At 45.3% G+C, this 23662-nt stretch overlaps 1 protein-coding gene across 1 annotated transcript in view; it reads left to right on the forward strand.

The window, feature by feature from the left end:
* BEND7 (BEN domain containing 7) overlaps positions 1–23662 on the forward strand; it is a 159918-nt gene that overhangs the window by 48402 nt on the left and 87854 nt on the right. The window contains exons 7-8 of the mRNA XM_007460904.1: positions 15014–15133; positions 23593–23643. Of these exons, the coding sequence (XP_007460966.1) occupies positions 15014–15133; positions 23593–23643 (171 nt within the window). The remainder of the gene's footprint in view (positions 1–15013; positions 15134–23592; positions 23644–23662) is intronic.

Below are 23662 nucleotides of genomic sequence, written 5' to 3' on the forward strand. Positions count from 1 at the left end.
GTTGTCCTGCTGGAAGCAGTCTTCCAGCGTTGTATGTAAATTCAATTCTAGTTGAAGTGTTTGGCCATTGGAACCAGTTGATAAATGCTTTCATTCAGGAAATCCTTTTGGAAAATGAATATTCATTTGTTAACCTGTTCAGATTTTTACATATTAGATCAGCTTAAAACAGGATAGACCTGCATAATATATGACAACAAAATAATCTGTAACAACTATTTAATGACATCAGATTCATAGCTTGTCTGTAACTATTACCTAGTTGTTGTTGTTTGCATTCTCCCTCTTTTTATGGAGGCCCAGTGACAGGTGGGTGATGCTGAATCTTGGTCATTCCATACGCAGAGCCCTGTGTGTTCAGCCCCTTCCATAGCTGGTCTCATATTTCAGTGTGGACCAGAATTACCTGAGGTATTGGTTCAAACTTCCCAGATTTCTGGGTCCCATGCTCGGAGATTAATTCAGTAGGTGTAGGGTAATCCCAGGAATCTGGATTTTGAACAAAGCACCTGCGGTGACTGGGGCAGGCTGTTTCCAGACCACCCTGGGAAGAGCAGTGCCATCCCAGCTCCGACGCTAACCGCCGGTTCGATCAGTCACGATCTGTACTGGCTGCACAGCCCTCCGGCACACGTTCGTCTTCCTCTGTTGCTAAGAGCACCCGTTTTCTGTAGGCTGCCTTGCGTCTCTCCTGGAGCAAATGAGAAGATAACGTGTGTCAGCGGCTCTCATCCGATGGCTCTCCGGGGCTTAAACTGATTCTTCCCTGCTGTGTTGTTACACAAGGGCCCTGGTTTCACACGAGCCCGCAGTGCCTCCCAGGACTTGAGTGGTTAACTGCCTCGTTTACCAAAGTGGACGAACAGCACTGCCAGACTTCAGCGCGAGTCTAGCAGGTGGAGCAATAAACAGATGCGTAGTTTTCTGTGAAGCTTTATCATCACTACAGAAAATGTCATCTCCGTTCTTGGCAAGCACTCGGCCCGGCTCCCCGATGGCCTATTTGAAGCACTGAGCCAGCCAACTTCCGCAGCAAACGGTGCAATACAGAAGACCCACTGGTCTTTGCTGCTTTTCCGATACTGGATAAGTCACGAGAGCACCAAAACGTTGGCAGTATTTTCATTGACCTCACAAACGCAGAACTCATCAGCAGGCATGGCGTTGCTGTTAACCACACTCGCGCTTACTACGCACCCACTGTGAGGCAGGAACGGGTGACAGAGACTAGTGAGGCGTGGCCCCTGACCTTCAGGAGCGTGCAGTCCAGCGGAGTGACACACACGTAAACGGTGAGCCAGGACCTAGAACCGTCTCCAAGATAGAACAGAATAAACGTCAAGTGCCCATCATTCACGGAGGGAGAAAACACAGAGGCTGGAAGTCCCAGTAAGACAATGGCTCACGGAACAGGTGACATCAGAACCAGACCTTGAAGGATGTGCAGTGTCCCAGATGCAAAGAGAATGGAAGAGGTTAACGTACAGAATAATTTCAATGCAGCTTCAGTGAAGTAAGACATTGGGTGAAAGCCTTTCGCCTCCAGAACTGTTTAAAGTCTATTCTAAGCGTTGGGCCTCGAGTCCTCACCAACCCATTCACCTTTAAGCGTTTAACTTCATGTATATAAATGCCATTGCAATGGACTCAAACACAGTTTGCCCCAGGGGTTTTCAACAGGGGCTGTGCTTCTTAAAGCTGCCTCGGCCCCATCCCAGACTTAATGAACCAGAATCCTTCGGGTTGGGGCCAGAGAGAGTGGCAAGACTGTCCCTGCTTTGTCACTGGTCTTCCGTAAGCTCAGAAAAGGAACCTCCCCTTCCTCAAAATGACAACTCTATCCGCATAAGGAGCAAAGGGAAACGTGGAGACATTTGTTAAGAAGGAGTTTGTGGCTTTTGTTGATCTGTCTTCAGCCCATCACACCACGGATGGCAACCCATTGTGGATTAACTCGCAGGGACTCAGTTCTAAGTCCCGGTTACTGAATTCTCACCCAGCCTGCATTTCATTACATAAACAGCCTCCTGTCAAAAGAGATGAGTTTCTGTCGCACAGGCAGGGCCACTATAGCATGACTGTGTGTTTTGCAATGTTATGGGCACCCTTCCCCTGGTGGACGTTGCCGATTTGTTTATTTATTATGACAGTTTTCTGGCAGAGGCAAGTCAAATGTCCCAAGGAAGGGGCAACTTTCTAATTTGCATCATGGCATGACGTGGGCTAGCCCTGAACCTAGCAAACAGTGTTTTCTGTGTAGCCCATCTCTTTTTTCTTTAGATCCCTGAATTGTGTGGCTGATCCGAAACGCTCACCAGCATCTTCAGGTAATGCCACATCTCTCCTATTTTCTTTCCCACTGCTGGGAAGCAGAATTGGATAATGAGTCCAAAATTGGTCAAATTGCATTCCTCGTAGCTTTTCTCCTGGACCTATCATTGGTGCCAGTGATCTGGCAATTATTTTAATTCATTTCCACGGAGAGTTATTGACTCTCTCATACAAGGTATGCTGCAGAAATCTGAGAGACTCGGGAATTGACATTTGCTTGGATCACTGCCCTAGAGGGGTTTATGCAGCTGATCATGGAATAGTTGCTGTCACTGTAGTACTAGGGACTGATGGTAAGCCCACAAAAAGAAAACTAAGGATCTATGTCAGCTTCCATTAAGAAAATGCCTCAAAATCCATAGACCTTTATTTAAAATTGAACTGAAAGCTGTCATCTATCGTGGCTGCCTTGAAGACATCTTTGTATAAGGGCAAGCCTGGCTGCATCTGTCCAGTTAAAAGCATCCTTAGAAGAGAGAGATGTTGCCTCTTGGAATTAGTCGGGTTTTCTCACCGACTGCTCCTTGAGTCAAGCCTTCTGTTATGCTGACTGTGTTTCCAGGTTCTTCTTTCTGGTGCTTCTGGCTCTTGGTTAGATTTTGACACTTCTCCATCATCAGCTCCTGGGATTTCTCAGAACCCTGGTGCCCCTGCATCCACCCTGTCCCTTTGATCACAGAGCACATCCAGTGTTGGTTACGTTATGTACATGTCTCCCCCAACCTCTTCATCTCCCCCCGTGTGGAGGCAGCTTAGCCATCTACAACTAAGTGCGGGCAAATCCTAAGTAGAAATGTGGACAGAAGCCAGGAGCAAGGGAGACAGTTGACAGCAGGCACCAAGGCACGCAGGACATCCAGCCTAACCACCGGGCATGGGGGCCTGTCCTGGCCTCTTTCTGGAGTCAGGGGTGGTCCTTCCTACCCACACGCGCGTCACCTGAAAGGTTGGCCTGGGGCTTCTAACACTAACACCCCCTAGCAGACACATTTTTTTATACAAGTTATTTATTCATTCATTCATTCATTCATTCATTCATTCCTTTACTGAGTGCCTCTGTTGTATACCAGGCTCTGGGTAGGATCCACTCCCTGTTCTCAGTGAGCTGAAAGTGTTAGTATGGGGAGTAACCGGTACAAGTAGAGAACAGAGGTCGGGGAGATAGAAATGTAAATAGGTTACTAATGTAGCAGACACATTCATTTTCACAGAGGCATCAACATTGTCCTACTTTTCAAGTTTGAAAGTTCAGAATCACTGTCAATGCCTTTTATTTTTTTTTCCTCTGCTACTAATCCCACTTCACGACCCGGTCCCGTCAGTTCTTTTCTTCCCTCCTCTCCCATTCACCGGCCTCTGGCTTCTCTGACACCATCCTAGTCCAGCTGTCCATCACCTTGTCCCTGAAGTTTGGCAGAAATACTCTTGAAATATCCTCCCCGCCCCTCATTTCTTCCTCTGTAAGACAAGAGTTCATGACGTTTTTCCTACCACTTCTTTGCCCGTGAAATCAAGTGCGAACCCTGGCCTTTCCCAGACTTCCCGTAACTTGATTTTTGTCTCCTCTCAACCCCAGTTCCCTGGGCTCCTACCCGGCGACCCAGCCCAGCACTGATGCCGCTCCTCAAGCATCACGTACTCATTTTGGACTTTGAGTTGTGCTGTGTTCCCCAGGGCTACAGGCTCTTCCTCTCTTTGTAGACAAATCCAGCTCATTCTTCTTGGTCCGGCCCAAGTCTCATCATCTCTCCCATGAGACTTTCTCCTGATGCCCTAGCCTCCATTGATTTCTCCTTTCTCTAAATTCCTATGGTACATGTTACCTTTAGACCGCTTAGCAATACATCCTGACCCTTCGCTTTGCTACTCATGGTTTATGTGAAGGATGACTGTATCATTTATTGCCCAAACCGGGACTCCTTTGACAGCGAAAATGGTGCTGTTAATCATTTCACCAGGAAAACAGACATTGTGAACTATCCTGGGCAAATCAGGATCTATGGTCATCCTACTTGTGTTTAGACATCTTATCTTTCCAACAAGACTGTAAGTTCCTGGGAGCAAATCTTACATGGGGAATATTTGCTTTGCATATTCCGTGGCATGTGAAACACAATTAACGATCAATAAATGCAGGAAGGAAAGAAAGAGGGATGGAGGGAATCAGGCAGTCAGTTCATCCTCACTGAAAAAGGTGGTTTCTTAAAAATCAAAACACAACTCCAGGACTTCCCTGGTGGCATAGTGGTTAAGAATCCGCCTGCCAATGCAGGGGACACGGGTTCGAGCCCTGGTCCGGGAAGATCCCACATGCCGCGGAGCAGCTAAGCCCGTGCGCCACAACTACTGAGCCCGTGCGCCTAGAGCCCATGCTCCGCAACAAGAGAAGCCACCGCAGTGAGAAGCCCGCGCACCGCAAGGAAGAGTAGCCCCTGCTCGCCACAACTAGAGAAAGCCCGTGTGTAGCAACGAAGACCCAACGCAGCCAAAAGAATAAATTACATCAATAAATGTATTAAAAAAAAACAAACCACAACTCCACCCCATTGGATGTATACAAGGTATGAATAACAGGATAAGCACACAACTTCCTCATGACCAGTTGGAAGAGGGCAGCTGAAATTCGAGAAGGCAGAATATAAGTTTGAAGACACAAGAAAAACAGCAACAGACAAATCAAGTGGTGCAGAGCACTCAAGAAGGGTCTAAATCATGTCAATCAAAACCATCAAGGTGATCCTGAATATAAAACCTAATTTGTATTCCATGGGGGCTCTGAAAGCGTGGATTATTGTTAAATGTCAAAGAGTAGTCTCCACAACGCGCAATACAGGAAGTGTAGCTTCTCGCACTTTCATTCACGCCAGAGAGTAATCATCTCCAAAAGGTAAAGTATAATAAGTTTCCTGTGGGATTTTGATTTTAAATAAATCCCAAGATGGAATCCCTGAGCAGGCTAAATGTGCCATTTTCTGTCTTTACCATCTCAAGACTTCTTGATATATCTGTATACTTATCCATCCCTGTGTTTTTTTAGCATCCATCCTGATGGCACCTTGGTGCCTCAAAGAGAGTATCAAGGAAAAGTTTGAGAACTTTTTTATTGTCCGCCTCAACATAAGCCCCAAATTTCCTTCAAGCTGATCCCAATTAGAAGGGAGCTGTCACCGTTAAAAAAGAACAGGAAACAAAATCTGAGGCATCAGCCCTGTCCTAATGCCCAGCATCTTCACCCCAGTGTTCACTCTGCGACATCAGCCACAGGTAGATGCAGGCAGGGATGGGTCAAGTGTGTTGCTCTGATGACCTGATCCCCATAGGCAAGGCCCACATCACCCCCACTGCTCTCCCAGCTCATCATTCTTATTCTTCCCACCTTGGCCATCTCTGAATTTAGGTGGTTGTGAGGGATAGGATGGTCCTTGAACTTCCCAAATGTGTCATAACTCATTCTGGTCCTGTGGCTGTTACTGGCTAGTGGGCAAACTCAGGACCTCATGGAATGACTTCGAAAGTTCATGTGCCAAGAAACCCTAGCTTTAAGAACTCAGAGAAAGACTCAGCACTTTCTCCTCATTCATTTCTATAAAGAACAGATAAACATAGAAGCATTCTATGAAGCAGTGCCTGGGCACTTGGCGGACACGTGCTTTTGTGCCACTGACCAACCGTCTGAACTGATGACTCTCGACCTTTTAAATTTTGTTTCACTTGAGGCTCTCAGTTCCAGATCTATGAAATAAATGAGTTATACTATTTCCAAGATGCCTTCCAAGTAGCATTTCTATAAATCTATGATCTTGAAATATTTCTCTTTGCCAAAAAAAAGGGGTAAAGAGTAAAACACCATTTTATCAAAGTTTGTTATCAACCAGATCTTAATATTTAGCAGATATAATACATCCCCTTAAAATACACCAAGCACGTGAAACAAACGTGTTACAGCACTGCAAGCCGAAGGAAACACACAACACTAGTTGTGTTGCAGACTAGGTCTGCTGAGGGCTTTCTTAAATAAAAGTAAATTAAAATTAACTTTGTTTAATGTAAGACACCATTAAAGGCACTTCCTCTTAGACAGAGACCCCACTGTAGCAAAAACGAAATAAAGGCAGACAGAGGATACTGTTCTCTTCCTCCAGACTACTCTGGCCTCAAATCTTTGAGAATCACTGTGATTCCACAAGATTGTTCAAACCTCCAAGTCCCAGCAAGTTTGGGGACAGTGAAAGGAGCATCGTGGGACGTAGGTTTACTCCCAACTCTGCCACGTAAGGTCTTGAAACATTACCTTCTCTTGAAAAAAAAAGAGTGTGTGGCTTTTGGCTAATTTTTCAAGTCTCTTCCAGTTCAGAAACGCTATGGGTCAGTGAATTTTGTCCAAATTCTCATAATGAAATACGACTGGGAATCAGTTTTATGGATATAACTAGATTGCTTTTCATTACAACCACCAACTGGAAGTTACAGCCCCGTGCAAGGATCAGCAGCAAGGGACGAAGTATTCGGTGGTTGTTACTGGTAGCTATCACCCTGCTGGACCAGCTGATTGCCCTGCAGTCTCCTGCATAGGCAATTCAGTAGGATATTCCGATCTCATCCATAAACACATTATTGTCTGCATGACTGTATCTCCTTATCTTTATCTCCTTCTAATCTGGAGACTTCATATTTAGGTGCATTCGTTGAAGAACCACTGCAAGTCTTATTGTTAAATCAAACCTGAAATGAATTCCAGGACTCCGTGTATTTCAAGACCAATGGCCATTTCCCGAAGAAACTCTTCCTTCAGTTCTTTCAAGTTAAGTCAAAGACCAGAGAAAAAGAGTTTCTCAGATTTATTCTTCCACACACCATACATGTATGCTGCCTGTTATGTGCCAGCCATGAATGAGAGAGCTGTGATCTCTGCCCTTGTTGAGTTTATAGTCTAGGCGATCACTAGATGGTATTATTTAAAAACCACTGGTTAACGAACTCAGGGAGACCTTGCCTGAGAAGGTCGCATTTCAGCTGAGACCTGCAGTGGATTCTGGCCGATCACCCAGTCTTCTGGTTCTCTTTTAAGGAAAGCTTTTGGTGCTCATCCTGAGTGTGTGTAAGGAGTGTGCTTGAGACTAGTCAGCATTGGCATTTCCGTGCCCTCATCCTAGGAGACGCTGCCTGATTTCTTCATAGACTGATTGCAGTGAGTAGTCTTGAGGTCAGAAGTGGAAATAATGGTATTCATTTTCATCTTGAATGTGTTGAAGACATTTTCCACGATTCCTTTTCTCTCCGTCTTACCACTGAGATTGAAAACAGATGTTAGGTTTACTTCATACCCTCCGCCCCCACCCCGCTCCTTTAGTTTTTTAAGAATCAAAATATTCCTCACCAGACTCTTTCTCCCCCCCGGCTCCAGAGTAACTGTGAAGTTGCTGTGAATCTTCCCTGTTCATGCTATTTTTACTTTACTGCTTAATGTGTATCCATACCTCACATTTACCACCGTTTTGTGAATTTGTGAGTCTACATATTATACACGGCCTCATGCTGTACTTTTGCAAGTTTGTGTCTTTTTTTCTCAAGTTTATTCATATCAGTACACTTATAAAATGAGTGTATTCATTTTAACTGCTCACCACTGTATAAATAAAGCACTTTCTTTCCCCAGCCTTCTGTTGAGAGACAGTTAAGTTAGTTGGTTCTCCTTGCTCACGATTTTCCATGGCGGGGGACGTGCAGTGGGCAGTGGAATCGAGTGCCAAATTAGTTTGGCACCACTAAGTGTTGCCAAATGGCTCTCTAAAGCCAACAGTATCACTTAGACATCCACCAGCAATGGATACAAAATCCCATTTTTCCTCATTCTTGCCAACATCTGGTGTTAACAAATTTTACTCTTTGTCAGTCTGGTTGGTCTCAAATGACACCTAAGTGGTGGGTTCCCTGATAATTAACAAGGTTGAGCGTCATTTCGTATTTATGACTATTCGGTTATTTTGCTCTGTGAATTTCCATCCTTTTCCTATTTTCCCATTAGGTTTTTGTTTCCTTATTGACTTACATGCATTCTTTCCTCTGTTACAGGTGTTAAAAATATTTTTTCTCACTTTCCGACTTGTGGAAACTTTGCCGGTAAAGTTTGGTATGAACTTTATCATACCAAAGTTTAGATTTAACAGTCAGATAGATTACTTTATGCTTTGTGCATTTCTTGTGCCCTTTTTAAGAAATTCTCCCTGCCCTGATTATGTAATAACATTCTCTTTTTTTTTTTTTTTTCCAACGAAGTTTTAACGTTTTCTCTTTCATATTCAGGTCTTTTATCCACCTGGAATTTACTTTTGCCTAAAATGTGAGGGAGCGATTGAATGTGTTTTTCTCTATGGGTCGTCAGTCACTTTAACACCATACTTTTCTTTTTTTTAACGTGAATTGTAATTCCACCTCTTTCATAGACTAAGCTCCCCCTTTCCATGTTTACACTTGGTCTTTTATCTGCCTCTGAGCCAGTACTACACCGTTTTCATTAGTTTGGCATCGCAGTAATTCTTAATATCCTACAGGTCATGCCCTCCCTTTCTTCCCCTCCACCCCCATCTTTCCTTCCACATTTGGTTTCTTGTTCCTCAGGTACCTACAGCCTTTAGTAATTCTTTGAATGCCGGTCTGTGTGACAGTCTTTCAGTCTTTGTTCTGCAGATGTCCTTATTTCACCCTCACTATACACCCAAGCTACCGGAGTCCGTGTCACTCTCCCTTCCATACCAAGGCCACCTGGGCCCCTTAATATGGGGGGACCATGATCTCACAGACCTGCCTGGGTCTCCCTCCCCCGTTGGCTGCCACACTTCCGCTTTGTGTGGTTGAAAGTAGAGCAGCATTCACAGCTCTCACATGGAAGCATTACCTTAGCTGTCAATTTGCCTCTATGGAGAATTCGGTCATCATTCTTTTACAGAATCTGTGTGCTCATATACAACGCTCATAAATTAATTAATTTATGTGGAAAATAATCCCCATTAGCTGTGCCATCTTGGGCCGGTTATTTAACCTGCCCGAACTTTGAGCTTGTCATCTGTCAAATAGGATCACAATACCTGTGCCACCGGGTTCTTGCAGAGATTAAATGAGATAGATAGATGGTACTTAGCACATGGGAGGTTTCAAATCATAGCTTGGAAAGAGTCGAAGGGAAGAGGGAAATGTGGGAGGGGCACTGGCTTTTATCCTCACTTGATGGGAGGAGGTGGGTACAGCCCGAAGGGAAACCTTGTCCGCTTGGGTTCCCTTTCTCACCCTTGACCCGGGCCCGCACAGCCTCAGGCAGTTTGGCAGATCTAACGAGGACCCCACTTTCAGTTCTGCTTGATGTAAGTCTCGATTTCCGCTTGCCAGTCTGACCAGAAGTTAACACTGAGTCAACAAATCAATCAGAAGCTGGGCTCTCACAGCTGGCGGGAGTTTTAACCCAGTTAGAGGATTTCACAGTGAAATTAAAACCCTATAAGTCTTCTGCTTCTTAAATTGTCTGTGTGATCCAGTGGCTTTCTTTAAACATCTGTCCCATATCCTGCTTTTCTCAGTGCAGAGAGCCAGAAAAACCCTCACGAAGAGTCCTCTAGGAACTATCGTGTGAACAGACAGCTGTTTGGGGAGGGAACGCAGCCGATCCGCTCTGTTCCCAGCTCATCACATTCAGACACGCTACACACCGCCGTGTTCACTGATGATTATATTAGATGCCACGTTCCCAGGGAAGGATCCACTCAGCCACAGCTAGCTTATTCATTATTGATACACAGTTAAAGGGCACGGCTCGAATGAATGCAAGCATCTGAGAAAAGTCCTTATTCACGTACAGATCACATTGAGCGTTTGTCATTTCCCTGGTGACCTCACATACTCTTTTGTGCCTTGGGACCTCAAAGTACGTTAAGCAGAGTAGATGCTTCCACTCTTTTATTTAGTTTAATTGTTGGGCTTAATCCACTTGTTCAGATTATTTGGACTTGTTTAAAATTATCCCTTGATTCCCCTTAATATATTAAAACAGGAGAAGAGGGGAATTTCTTTTTAGGACCTATTGCATTCTAAGGATAAATGCAAACTGTTCTACTCTGATTCTTAATGACCCACTATTAACATAGTAGGAAACCCAGCTCATAAATGCAGTACCTCTTTTCACATCATTACTCCTAATGGAACTATTACCGGGATAATAGCTTGACCTTTAGCTATAGATTCACGTAGCAAAAAATATGTTCTGCTTACCCGATACCTCTATCCACATAGCATATGGAGTGTTTTCAGATCAATACAATGACTGTCCTTTGGCCCTGTTCTCAGGACTCATCTGCGCATGTAACAGAAAGAATAGGATTTCGTCCTCTGTAGGTAGATTCTAGTTAAAAGTTTCTTTTAAGTTTGAGTGTAAGCCATGAACTAGAATGTCAGTAATATGCCCGACGGAAATATTTGTTTGTAGAGGTATTTTTCGGAAAGCCCAGTGCTTTGCAAGCAAAGGGAGACCCAGGAGGCAGAGATTTCCCTGGCTTCTTATGATTGAAACCAGATAACTTTTCACTGAAAGGAGAAAACAATGACCAGAAATTGTCACCTTTTGAACGAGTGGCAGAACACTTGAGCTTAAAATGGTGAGAAAGATCCGCTTGGAAGCCACCTACACAGTGGGAGACCTTCCCTCTGTTTCTCCTGGACTTAGTCATTGACACACGTGGTTGCCGGGAATCACTTTGATGTTGGCATAATCCAAATCTGTTTTGTTAATTTCGAATCTCTGCTTCCTAATGTGGGCTAATTTGGATGCATGCATTTCCCAATCTAAGAAGAGAGGGGTTGCTATGGAAATTAATTACATAAATAATATTACAAGGAAGGAGTGAGATGTTTACCTGCTAAGACGGTGTATTCAATCATTTCTGTGGTGTACATTTTCCTATAATCAAATAGGGTGCCAAATACAAATATTTTCTTTTGTTCGTTAAAACACGATTTCAAGAACTTTTCAGCAGCCCTCTGATTAAGAAGTGTCATTGTGGGCATTTGAGTGTAATAAAACCTTGTTTCTTTAAATATATGCTATTAAGACTTCCTACTAATTCAGATAGGCCTTTCTCCCCCAGTTAGCCTAAATATCTGAGCTATTGTATTTACTTCCATTAGAAACAAAAGTAGAAAATATGTTTGTTTATTCTTCAAATGTTTATGGAGTTCTTAGTCTAGGGCACTGCAGTAGGTGCTTTTAGGGAGAGAAAATAAACAAAGACCCCCGAAGACCCCTGTCTATAGTCTGATACAGGAGATTCAGAAGCACCCCTACCCCAGGGGTGCTGTCCCCTCTGCATCTCTCCCAGGTGGAGACTGCTTACTCGCATGACCCATGTATCATAGATTGGGCAGCCTGGTTGACATTCTCCCTGGACCTTAACCCTCCCTCCTCCTTATCTCTCCTCCTCTTCTCAGTTGGGGCTAGGATGGAGCCTTTCCATCAGCACACCTCTGCATCTTCCCCTCACTCCCAGGTCCTGCTGCCATCTTGGATAACTTCACCATCCACATGAGAGATCTCGTGATCCCGTGACCCCCTAGCTAGAGTGTCCAGACCTCGTCCTCACTGGCTTTCATCTCCACTACACTTCAACCCCACACCGTTGACCCCACGTCCTGCTCGCTGCCAACATTGACGCTCCACCGTTATACTCTCAGTTGCCCCATCTCCTGGCCAACCCCACTGATATATCCATTTCCTGGTCTCCATAGATTTGCCCGAGTCTAAGCCATTTTCTGGCTTCACATGCTTCCCAGATATGGGTGGAAAGGAAGGGTGGGTGAAGAAAGCTGTAATTTCATCCCAGGGGGCATCTTCACCACCACCTTCAATGCTTTCTATCCTGTCCTTCTGCCAAACCTGTCCGGCGAACTCCTAACCCTACACCAACCCTCCCATCGGGTGTCTCCACCCCAGACGAGGAGCTGCCAGGTGCCCTGGAGAAAACACCCGCCCTATGGCCGCTGCCGCCACAAGCACGCAGCCCCGCTCCTACTCGGCATCCTGCGCTCTCGTCTGCTGCCTTCCTGTTCCTGTTCTCCTCTGGGCACTTCCAGACCTTCCCGCACTCTCCACGCCCTTCACCATTGAGTTCATTGAGGCATCAGGAGCGATGAGGACCCACCTTGATCCCTTCTAAGTCCACCCCTGTCTTCCCCTCCTCTGCGTTCAGAGGAGGAAGCTTTCCTCCTGGTCCCGGTCGAGGGTAACCCCCCATCCCTCTCCCGAATGCCGATCCCCCCAGTTCCTCTGGTACATGGTTCCTTAGACTGTCCCCCCATCCTCCCTGGATCCCCACTGGCCGCCTTCCCCCATCCCCATCCTTCCTCCCCCGCCCCTTCCTCCCCCCAGGCCCACCGCCAGGCCTGGCGTTTGGAGAGTGTCATCTGTGGCCACCCTCCCCACGCCCTTGATGACGGCCTCCAGGGACCCTTTCCTCTCCTCTTTCCTGGCCCTTCGTCTGCACTCGGGGCTGTGGGTCCCTCCTCTTGGGTATGTTCGCACCACTTGCGCCTGCACAAGACCACGCTTCCGGCTCCTTCCTGGACTCCCGTGCCTCAACCTCCTTTCAGACCCGGGGGTCCTCTCTGCTCTGTGCTTGGCCAGTGCTCTGTTCGCTCGAAAACTTCTCCCTGGTCACTGTTGTTTCTCTTGTCGTTTTAATGACCACATATATGTTTGTGCCCCTCGAACCTCCATCTTCCTCCAGGACCCCCCCCTTCCCTGAACCAAAGGCTTCTGTATTGAAATACCCGCCAGCTGTCCCCATGTGGGGACTCCGCAAACACCCTGAACTCAACGTGTTCCAAGCCACACCTGATGCATCTCGCAGCTTCCCTCACACACCTTCCTCCTGTATTCACCGGGTCATGGGATTCTCCAGAACTGCCAGTTCCTGATCTGTTCCCGTCACCCCTTCGTCTTCGCTAGCGCTGGCCCCGATTCCCGTGATCCTGTCGATTCCTGAAAGGCATCCCGTGCTCCTACCCCGTCACATCCACCCGCCCCTTGCTGCCCTGCATCTCTTCCTGCACAACTGGATTGTTGATGTTTGTACACTCGGCCCCTCGGATCCACAGGCTCTGCACCTGTAGGTTCAACCAGCTGCCAATCAAAAGTATTTGAAAAAGAATTCCAGGAAGTTCCCAAAAGCGACACTTAAATTTGCCAAGTGCAGGCACCTACTGACATAGCATTTACGTGGTATTAGGTATAATAAGTCATCCAGAAATGATTCAAAGTACACAGGAGGATGTGCATATGTTGTATGCATATAATACACATTGTATATACGGAACTTGAGCATCCGCGGATTTTGGTACCATGGGGGTCCTGGAACCCATGCCCCACAGAGTCCAGGGGACGACTGTTTATGACTTTTTCCCCTTCTTTCATATTACTATTTCCTTAGGATACATTTCTAGGAATAGGATTACCAGTCCCAAGGAAGAACAGTTTTATGTCTCATTATATAGAACCATCTTATTTCCCAAAAGGGTTTTGCCAATTTATGCCAACAGTCATATTTGAATGTGCCAGATCCACAGAATTTTATCAATATTAAGTTTTAGCGTAATTGTTTTTCTAATTTAGTAGGTATAAAGTGTTTTGCAACTTGGCGGCTTACAAATTATTTGAACATGTTTTGCTAAGTGTACTTTTTCCACTTATCGGTGGAGGCTTGAAGTTGCTTTTTTATTTGGGATGAGCTCTTCCTATCGTGGTAGATTTAGTGCAACCAGCTCTGCTCATTCAAATGAAATGTTTATTTTTTATTCAATAGAAATGTTACAGTTTTATGTAGTTGAATCTGTCAACATTTTCCTCTGTCCCTTCTTTTTAAAAGAAACCTTTAAAATGTTAAAATTATCAATGTTTTAAATACCAAGGAGGCAGTGTGACGTGACCGCATAGCAGGCCCTGACCTTGAGGGGAGCAGGTTGAAAAGTGCTCAGGAACGATGTGTGAAGCAGAAATGCCAACCCCAGCGCTGCGTGCACCATCACACGCTGTGCGGCTTTACTAAGATAACTGTCATGGCACGTGACTCCAGAGTTTCCTTTGTGCTTATTAGGGAGCTCTTTCCTAGGAGCTGCTAGTACAAGATGCAAGAGGTTGACTCAAAGTAGGATTGGAACTTTCGCTAACACCCAACTGCGCTGCCTCTATTTTGAGTGCCGATCGACTTAGCAGGAATCACCACGAGACCATCATCTTTTTGCGTAATTTTCCATTTGATTTTGAGTTAGCAGAAAAGTGAAATACATTGATACACTTGCAGAATTCTGTCATGGGGCCAATGGACCCCTAGGAAGCATTTTCTCCTCTGCCCGTAAGACACATACACATGGACGTGGAGCAATTAGAGAGAGTAGTTTCCGTAGAACTACTTAGTATCTGTAACCGGTTTCATTTGGAAGCACGGGACATGGTATGTAGGATGGGCCCTGCCAAGCTCCATCTTCACCAAAGGAATGCCATATGGATTTTGAGAATATCCGCTGCAGAACTGACATCTTTTAGAAGTACACTCTTTTTTTTTTCCCTCTTGGGGTTATGGTCCTTTTTCAGATCTGCATATTTTCTTTGTTAAAATATTTAACAATATTTCGCATCTTCTTTCAGTCTTCACAGAAAAATACTGCACTGCTAATCACGTGGATAAACTTCCTGGCCCGAGAGACTGGGTTCAGATTCTACAGGATCAAATCAAACTGGCCAGAAGAAGGTTAAAAAGAGGCTCAGGTATGAATAAGCTGCAGGAAAATAATTGCAGAAGTGCTTCATCGAATTTTTAGATGATACAAAGTACAATTCTTTGCTCTCGGTTACTTCGTCGTCTTTTGTCTTCTAAAGGAGAAGCTTTATATAATGTGCTTTGGTTTTGTATCTTAAAATCTTAGTCAAATGATTTTGAAATTCACCTTAAGATTCAACAGTGAAAATTATGTCAGGCCATTTACTTTAAATAGTACAAATGAAAAAGATTGCTAATCTCACTGGTGGTCTTATGTATGAAATGAGGTCTCTCTTTTGTGATTTGTTTCTATTGCCTATTGATTTTTATTTGTTTGGATCTGCATGACTTCATAAAAAGTACTAGTTGCTTAAGGTAAAAAAAAAGAAGATTCTGTGGAAATATATTTAACTGCATGGAAAGGTGTTCTTACTGTACTAAGTGAATAAAATAAATTATAAATTAAACACACACACACACACACACACACACACACACAAATAATCATCTTACCAGAAACACCGTGTAAAATAGAAAGAGATTTTTAAGTCAGATATTTACTTTTTTCTTTTTTTTCTTTCAATCTGGGCTTGGTGGTTCTGGGATCATTCTTCCAGGAAAGGTGAACACCAGTTGAATTATGACTATTTAGAGATGGTCATTTGAAATCTCGTTCTCCCCAAAGTGACGGTGGGACAATTTACCAATGAAGAATCCTTCTGAGGTCAGTTTTCTGCCATTATGTAGGAATAATCATCCCTAGGAGGCCACAAGCCTCTAGATATTATTTTTAAAAAACAAAACAAAAAACAACCGATCAAACCTTAGGCCCCCTGGCCTGCTAAGAGCCTTCTGTGCTTCTGTGGCTGTGGTGTGAGAGTTTGGGAGACAGGTTTTAGATGCTTGAATGTCACATTTTGGGGGTCCATAGAACAGCAGCACAAACTCGTGAGACTGTCCGTAACACAGCCTCTTACTTGAACTTTCACTGTGAGTAGAAGTAACCGTGACCAAGCCTGCGGAAGAGCCCAGCCACCAGCCCCGGGGAGCAGAGCTCCAGGCTCAGGCTGGGAGTGCCCTTGACTCAACAAGACACAGAGCACCGAGGGACCGAGTGGTTTTTCAGTGTGAAAAAACTTACAGTTCTATAAAAGTAGCTAGCAAGATGCTACACTATCCAGCTATAACTGGATGAGTTTTTTTTTTTTATTAAAAATCTTCCCTCCCTCCTTTTTTAACCTTTTGACTTCTTTTACACTTAAATGATGCTTTTTATAAAGAGCAATGGACTACTAAGATTTTTAATTGGTAACCAAATGGATTATTGCATTAGGTAACAAGTCACATCAGAGTCAGTAGATCTGGTTTCCAAGGCTCACGTCCGCTCTTCACCAGCTCTGGACCTTGGACAAGTCACTCAATACTTCTCATCTCGGGTCCCCATCACGAACTGGACATAGAGGTACAGCCTGCCTCAGAGCTGTCCTGAGGCTCCAGACGCGGGTTGTACGTGAACGTCTTTATCAGTGAAGCTAGTGTACCTCTTGGAAGATGTCTTTGCACGCAGCCATGCTTGGCGGCATGGAGGTCACTGAGGCAGCCACACGTCGTGTCCTCAGTCAGGGGACTGGCCAGCCTGCTATGCTGGGGCAGCTGCTTTGCTCCTGTTGTCCCGGCATGATTATCAGCGACGCCCCTTTCACTCTCAAAGGCTTTCAGGCTTGGGCAGTAAATCATGTGCTTATCCTCCCCCTGGGTCTCCCAGTTTTCACTGCTGTCTTCTCCTGCACCCCCAAATCATTGCAAATAAACACAGCGTGGTGCAGTGGAGAGAACAGGTCTGCTTTCCTGGCTCTGATCTGCCCTTTACAATTTCCTGGGAACCTGGACTAATTTCTCAACCTTTCTGAGCCTCGGGTTCTCCATTTATATAACGAGGCTGATACCTACCTCCGGGTGTTTTCAGAGTTAAAATTAGATAACGTAAGTATTGCCACCGATAGACAGCTGACACGTGATAATGCTCAAAAAATGCCCACGACCTTATCCTCCTTCCCTTTGCTAACCAAAAACAAAACAAAGTAGTTCCTTTCTCCTCTGACATTGTTGGTCAGATTTCTTCCAAAAGGGCCTGCATTCCCTGAGTCTGCCTCCCCACCCAGTTCACTTTAGAATCCAGGGCATTTTGCCCCTGACCTCACTCCTGTACGTACGTGAACCTTTGCTGCTTTGCGTCCGGATCATCAGATTTCACTTGTTTATATTAACACTCAGACTTGACCTCCATATTGACTGTTACCCTTTCGAATCACATCCTTCTTGCCACTCTCTTACTCCAGGCTCTGTGATTGCATTCTCTTTGTTTCTCCTCCAAGTTCCCTGTCAGTGCCTTGGGTCTCCTTCCCCACCTCCTCCTCTGCCTGCCTCCTAAACCCGGGTCCTGCTTTCCATCTTTGGTGCTTTTTCTCGTTCTCGTTGTGCGTCCTCCTACGTGACTCGCACTGTTCCATCATCGGGGGCTCCCCAGTGTGCAGCTCCAGGCTCGGCCACGTCCTGGAACCCGAGTCTCCACTCCCTGAGCCTCTGCTAATGAGGTCCGGTCATGCCCCGCCCCAGATTAAATAATTCTGGCTTCCTGTCCGCCCAGATAAAAACCCTTCTACATACCCCCCCCCCCGGATGGCGCGCACGGTCCTTCACGGCCTAGCGCTGCCTCACCTCCTGCCATTGCCCGGTGCCCCCCTGGGCCACACCAGACCCTGCCCCACCCCCCCCCGTCTGAAACCGGCGGGCCTCCCACACCTAGGCTTCCCCTCCGCCTGGAAGCACGCAGCATCTCAGAGGCTACTTTTTCCTGGAGGCTTCACAGGCGGCCTCGGCACTTTGATCTTCTGCCACCTGAATAGTGACAGGGACACACCCGTTTCCTCCACGAGATCCTCAGGAGCAGAGGCTGCATGTTTCTGTCCTAAGCGTTGAGAACACTGTGTGACACAGTGTGGACACGCCAGGATATTTGTTGAATGGACCAGTGAATGGGAATGAAGGGACAGCTGTCCACAGCAAAAAAGGTCTCAGCTCATCACGGTCACGTGAGATCCTGGAGAATATTCCATCCGTTTCTGACTAGAGGTTCAGAGGCTTCCTCATCCCCCATCCCCAGAACCCGCGGGGTGGCCACGTGCTGGGTACGCCACTCGCCTGGCCATCCCTGGGTGCCCCGTCCTTCGGCCCTTTCTCTCCCTTCTCTGTCCCCGTCTCCTGAGGCCTCTTCACTCCTGATCGTCTCTTCTCCCAGCTCCCCCAAAGGTTCAGAGTCTCGGGTCAAGGCGCCCAGACCTCACTCTGGGTGGCTTTAACTGAGAAACACCTGGGAAGATCACCCTCCTGCTGGAGGCTCTCTTATCTCTTCTTAGGCTAAAGGTCCCCTGCCTCTGCCTGGAGACACCACACAAAGGCCCCTTTGTGACTCTGCCCCCTTAGATTTCAGGCTCCAGGGAAAGCGCTTTTTGCGATTGACTGACAGGTGTTATAAAAGACAGCACCCTGCGAGTAACCCCTCATTAAGCAAGCACTGGTGTCCTGCTGGGTGCGTGTCTCCTCAGCTTTACTTTCAAGTATAAGCTGAGCAGTGTCCTTGCTAGTTAAGTTGGTCTTATGTTGCCTAGGTTCTGCGTTAGCAACCCTGATGGTTTTGAGTATGTGAGAAATTGTACCTACCTGTTGCTTTTCAGAGCAAGTTGTCAAACCCAAAAAACAAAGACACTAAATACAGTATCAGAGAGATCTAAGATTTGTCACAGTGAAGAGACTGAAATGTAATACTGAGTCCGAAGGAAAGGCAAAGGGTCAGAGTGGCCAGGATCCATCCACCAGCTGCCCTGTGGTCCCCGCGCCTTGGCCCCAGCTGTGCCACCAGCTCCTAGCAAACCTGCACTTGCTTCCCTACCTAGGACCTCTTCCTGCATCACAGGGGGTGGTGGCAGGACGTGGGAAATGCTTGGAGCTCCTTGGGAGCTTGAGGAAAAAGGACGGTTTAAATTCAGGATCCGGATGTTACTGATTGAAGGGCTTTAGAGACAACCCAGAGGAAGCAGGAAGAGGGCTTGGTGTCCCAGAACCTGTGCCTCTAGCTGAGAGAGTGAAAAACAGTCTCTAAAGGAGCTGAAAAGTTTCCACTCGATTTTGCGGTACGCGGGCCTCTCGCTGTTGTGGCCTCTCCCCTTGCGGAGCACAGGACGCGCAGGCTCAGCGGCCATGGCTCACGGGCCCAGCCGCTCCGCGGCATGTGGGATCTTCCCGGACTGGGGAACGAACCCGTGTCCCCTGCATCGGCAGGCGGACTCTCAACCACTGCGCCACCAGGGAAGCCCTGAAGAGTCACCTTTGAAGGTGGAAGACATACAACAGAGCGGAGTGTTGGGCGTATACTGAGTATACTGGAGAAGACTGTTCTCAGAGACACAGGAGCAGCTCTGCTGCCAGAGGCCACATGACTAGAAGAGCAAGTTCTGTTGCAATGCTGTTCCCCTCCTGTATGTATTTTATACATAAACACACCTTTTTTTTTCTGTTGTCAGATGCTGAGACCAGTTATTATCATAAGTTCTGGTCTCCACTCCCTTCCCCACAGCATACACATGCACACAGTGGGGACCTTCCTCCACGTTCCTGTCTCTCTTTCCCCCAAATAGACTGGCCAGTGAGCACGTTTCTTAACCTTCTCAGGGTTTGGATTAGTAATTCGTGTGCCTCTTGGTACAGAATGGGGTGCAGTCTCCCCCCACCTGCCTCCTGTGGAAGCGTCTCACCCGCTCAGATGATCGTGTACCCTGTTCTGGAGTCGTCTTCTCATTTGATTGAGGATGCTTCCACTCTGACACTGGGTTTAGATTCTCTGCCTAGAGAGTTGTGGTTGGCACCTTGGCAGGTTTCCCCAGCCTGTCTAGCAGGTTCCATTAGCGTCTGAGAAGGGGAGGGTGGCTGAAGGATAAAACTAACCCTGACACACAGACCACACAAGAGCAAGATGACAGCACATCCACAGTGACCTGCCAAATAGGCTTTGTCTCCCAATTTTGTCAAATCCTGTCCCACCTCTTTCTCCCCAAGCGGCACAGAAGTGGGATCCCAGCAAACTGGAACTGGAGCCGCACGCGTTACTGTCGTCATGCGGATGAGAACTGAGGGGCCAGGGTCAGTGCTATTGCTTGCTCTTTTTTTTGTCTCCTTTTCGGTCTAAATGACAATACGGCATCTCATGGATATTCCACAGCTTCAGTCTTATTTATCATATCTGGCTCACTTCCTGGAATAAGGTACAGACTCTACCTGGGCAAGTAATCAATTCACTGCTAAAGGCAGCCCGCGAAGCCTCCAGAAAAAGGAAGTGCCCCTCACAGATCTGAAAGGTTGTTCTGCGAATCCAAATAGAAATTCATTTGGGGCTCTCATCACATGTAATAAATTTTTTTTCGATAACTGGAATGATTCCTTTTCTGGTGTGGATTTTTATCATTTTCATTAGATTATTTCCTCAGTACAAAAATCGCAATTTTTTAATTTGTGTTGGATCTGAGAGTAAAGCTGTCGCTGCTATTAAATTTTTATTGGACTTGCTTAATCTTTCCCAAATTTCCCAACTTGCCTGTCACCAGAGAAGAAAGATTGTGAGCTTGCTGTCACAGACAGATGTTAGAATCAAATAAGTTAACAGTCATGTTCTTAATCCACAACACTTGGCCCAGTCTGTGCAGCGGGCAGCTACTCATTTATACATAATCCTTTACAGATTTGGGGTTGTGTATGTTTGGTTCTTAGTAAAGCACATAATTGCACAGGCCTGTTTTGTTTTGTTTTTTTTTTTAAAGTGAGGAGAGCTGAATTACAAAGGGAAGATCAACTTACACCCAGAACTGATTTTTGTCATCACTAAATGAAAAGCCGCTTTTCATGGAAGGTAGAGAAAGTTACTAAAGTGTCAAATGAACTAAAACTTTAGTTTTACAATTGCAGCTTATAGTGATGCCTGTGATTTATATTTGGTCTATACATAGTGAGCGAAGAGGTCAAGCCCAGGCATTAACCTGAGTCAAACCCTTGGTACGTCTTAACGTCCGTTTGTCTCCGTTGCCTCATTTCTTAAAATGGGCATAAGATAGACCTGCCTTGTAGGGCTTGCCAAGGGTTAGCTGACACAATGCATATAATAACTGCTCAGGAGGTGGTATTCAGTAAATGGTGATGCCTATCATAGCTATTATTATTATTATTACTGGAGAATCTTTTAAATCTTCTGGTTCCTTTAGCCAAGATGCCTAGTCCAACTTTTTTTCCTCCAATTAATCACATCCTGGGATTGATGATAAATCCAGTATTGCATGTCCTGTGCATAACTGTTCTAAAGAATCTTATTTTATGTACCATATGTATCAGAATAGTGTACACTGCCATGTGACGTAAAAAAGAAAAATCATCGGAAATAATGCAGCCAGCTATCTAAGTGTTATACCAGCTAAAACAATAAACAAACCTTGAACGGTGAAAATAAATAAATAAATCCCAGACACTGAAAGAACTACCGTGTACCTCACCTTCCTGTTCAAGCTCACTTAAGCCAATCAGAAGAGAAGAATATCTTCTAAATATAAAAATAACACGTTTGTTATTTTTTAAATATATAAGAAAAATTTAAAAACTCAAAGAACAAAATTTTAAATACCCATAAGCTTTTCATCCAGAGAGAAACACTTAACATTTTCGTATGTCCTGTGTTTTGTCCATAAACCTATTTATAGAATTCTAATCTTACCATTTATCCCATCGCTTGACTGGAATGCTTTATGCAGTATTAAACATTCATCTACAACATAATTTTTAGTGGTTGCTGCTCTTTTTTTTGTGAATTTTATTTTTTTTTATACAGCAGGTTCTAATTAGTTATCTATTTTATACATACTACTGTATATATGTCAATCCCAATCTCCCAATTCGTACCGTTTGTTCTCTACGTCTGTGTCTCTATTTCTGCCTTGCAAACCCGTTCATCTGTACAATTTTTCTAGATCCCACCTATATGCATTAATATGCGATATTTGTTTTTCTCTTTCTGACTTACTTCACTCTGTATGACAGTCTCTAGGTCCATCCATGTCTCTACAAATGACCCAATTTCATTCCTTTTTATGGCTGAGTAATATTCCATTGTATATATGTACCACATCTTCTTTATCCACTCGTCTGTCGATGGGCATTTAGGTTGCTTCCATGACCTGGCTGTTGTAAATAGTGCTGCAGTGAACATTGGGGTGCATGTGTCCTTTTGAATTCTGGTTTTCTCAGGGTATATGCCCAGGAGTGGGATTGCTGGATCATGGCTGCTGCTCCTTTCCAGCCAAAACTTGTCTTGACTACTCTGTCTCGGTGTTTTTGTGGTGGATTTAGCAGGTGAGGGTCTTTCACCACGGCCAGCATGTGGCAGTCTGAGGGCAGGATGGTGGAGGGGTGAACCAGGGGAAATCTCTGAAAGTCTCCATCCATCTCTGAACCCTGATTGTGTTTAAAGCCATGGCAGTCAAAACAAGAACACACCATTAGTTTACTTCCCAGCAACTCAGCATTACAACGTGTTACACGGGGCAGCCCTCACCTGACTGGCCTCACGGGCACATGTGCAGGAAACTTCCAAGGGGGCGGCAGCCCTGGGACAGAGGGAGCAGGACCAGAATTATCCCAGCAGCTGTGGAATGTTCTGGCCTGTCCACAGCACGTTGGGGAAACTGACAAGCCCAACACTTATCAGGAAACGTACGGGCACCTTCTTTTTTGTGCTTGCTGGAAGGTTTTCTGTGACGGAAGGATCTACCTTTGGAAAACTCTTCAGGAGATTGAAATATATCAGAGATGAGCAAAGTTTTGCATTTTAAAGCACAGAAGGGACAAATCATTTGAAGAAACTCTTACTCCTTCTGATTTTATTCATGACTAAATTAATGCCGATTTTAGATTGAATTTCCAGTCATCTCCAAAGAAAGGTTCGTTCCCAAGCTGTCCTAAGCCTGCCCCACTAGAATGGTTCTGAGGATGACAAGTAAAATTCTACCATAGGAATTCACTGACCTCCATGCCTTCGACGATCATCTTTAAACAATCCACGCCAGTTTCTGGGTGGATACTTAAGCCTATATAAATAAGCGAAAATGAACTGAAATCATCAATGACTGATAGAATAAGGTTCCTAAGATATAAAAAATTTTAATAGAGGAAAATGGATTTTATATCATCATTTTAAAAATATTTAAATCATGGTACTAAAATCTCTAATGTGAACTGGCTGAAGCCGAGAAGCGAAAAGAAAGGCGAAAACTATTATGTACGCTGGGGTTTTTTAATTGTATTACCTTATTCGGCAGAATGAATGAGCTCACTGAAACTAATGACATTTGTGTTTCATGTTTGTAACCAGCAGAGGCAGCTGACGGTGATGAACGGCTGGACTGCGTTTCTCTACCCCCAACAGGTAAAACACATTTCCATTT

The sequence above is a fragment of the Lipotes vexillifer genome, unplaced genomic scaffold (assembly GCF_000442215.2).
Source record: "Lipotes vexillifer unplaced genomic scaffold, Lipotes_vexillifer_v1.1 scaffold534, whole genome shotgun sequence".
Classification (NCBI taxonomy): domain Eukaryota; kingdom Metazoa; phylum Chordata; class Mammalia; order Artiodactyla; family Lipotidae; genus Lipotes; species Lipotes vexillifer.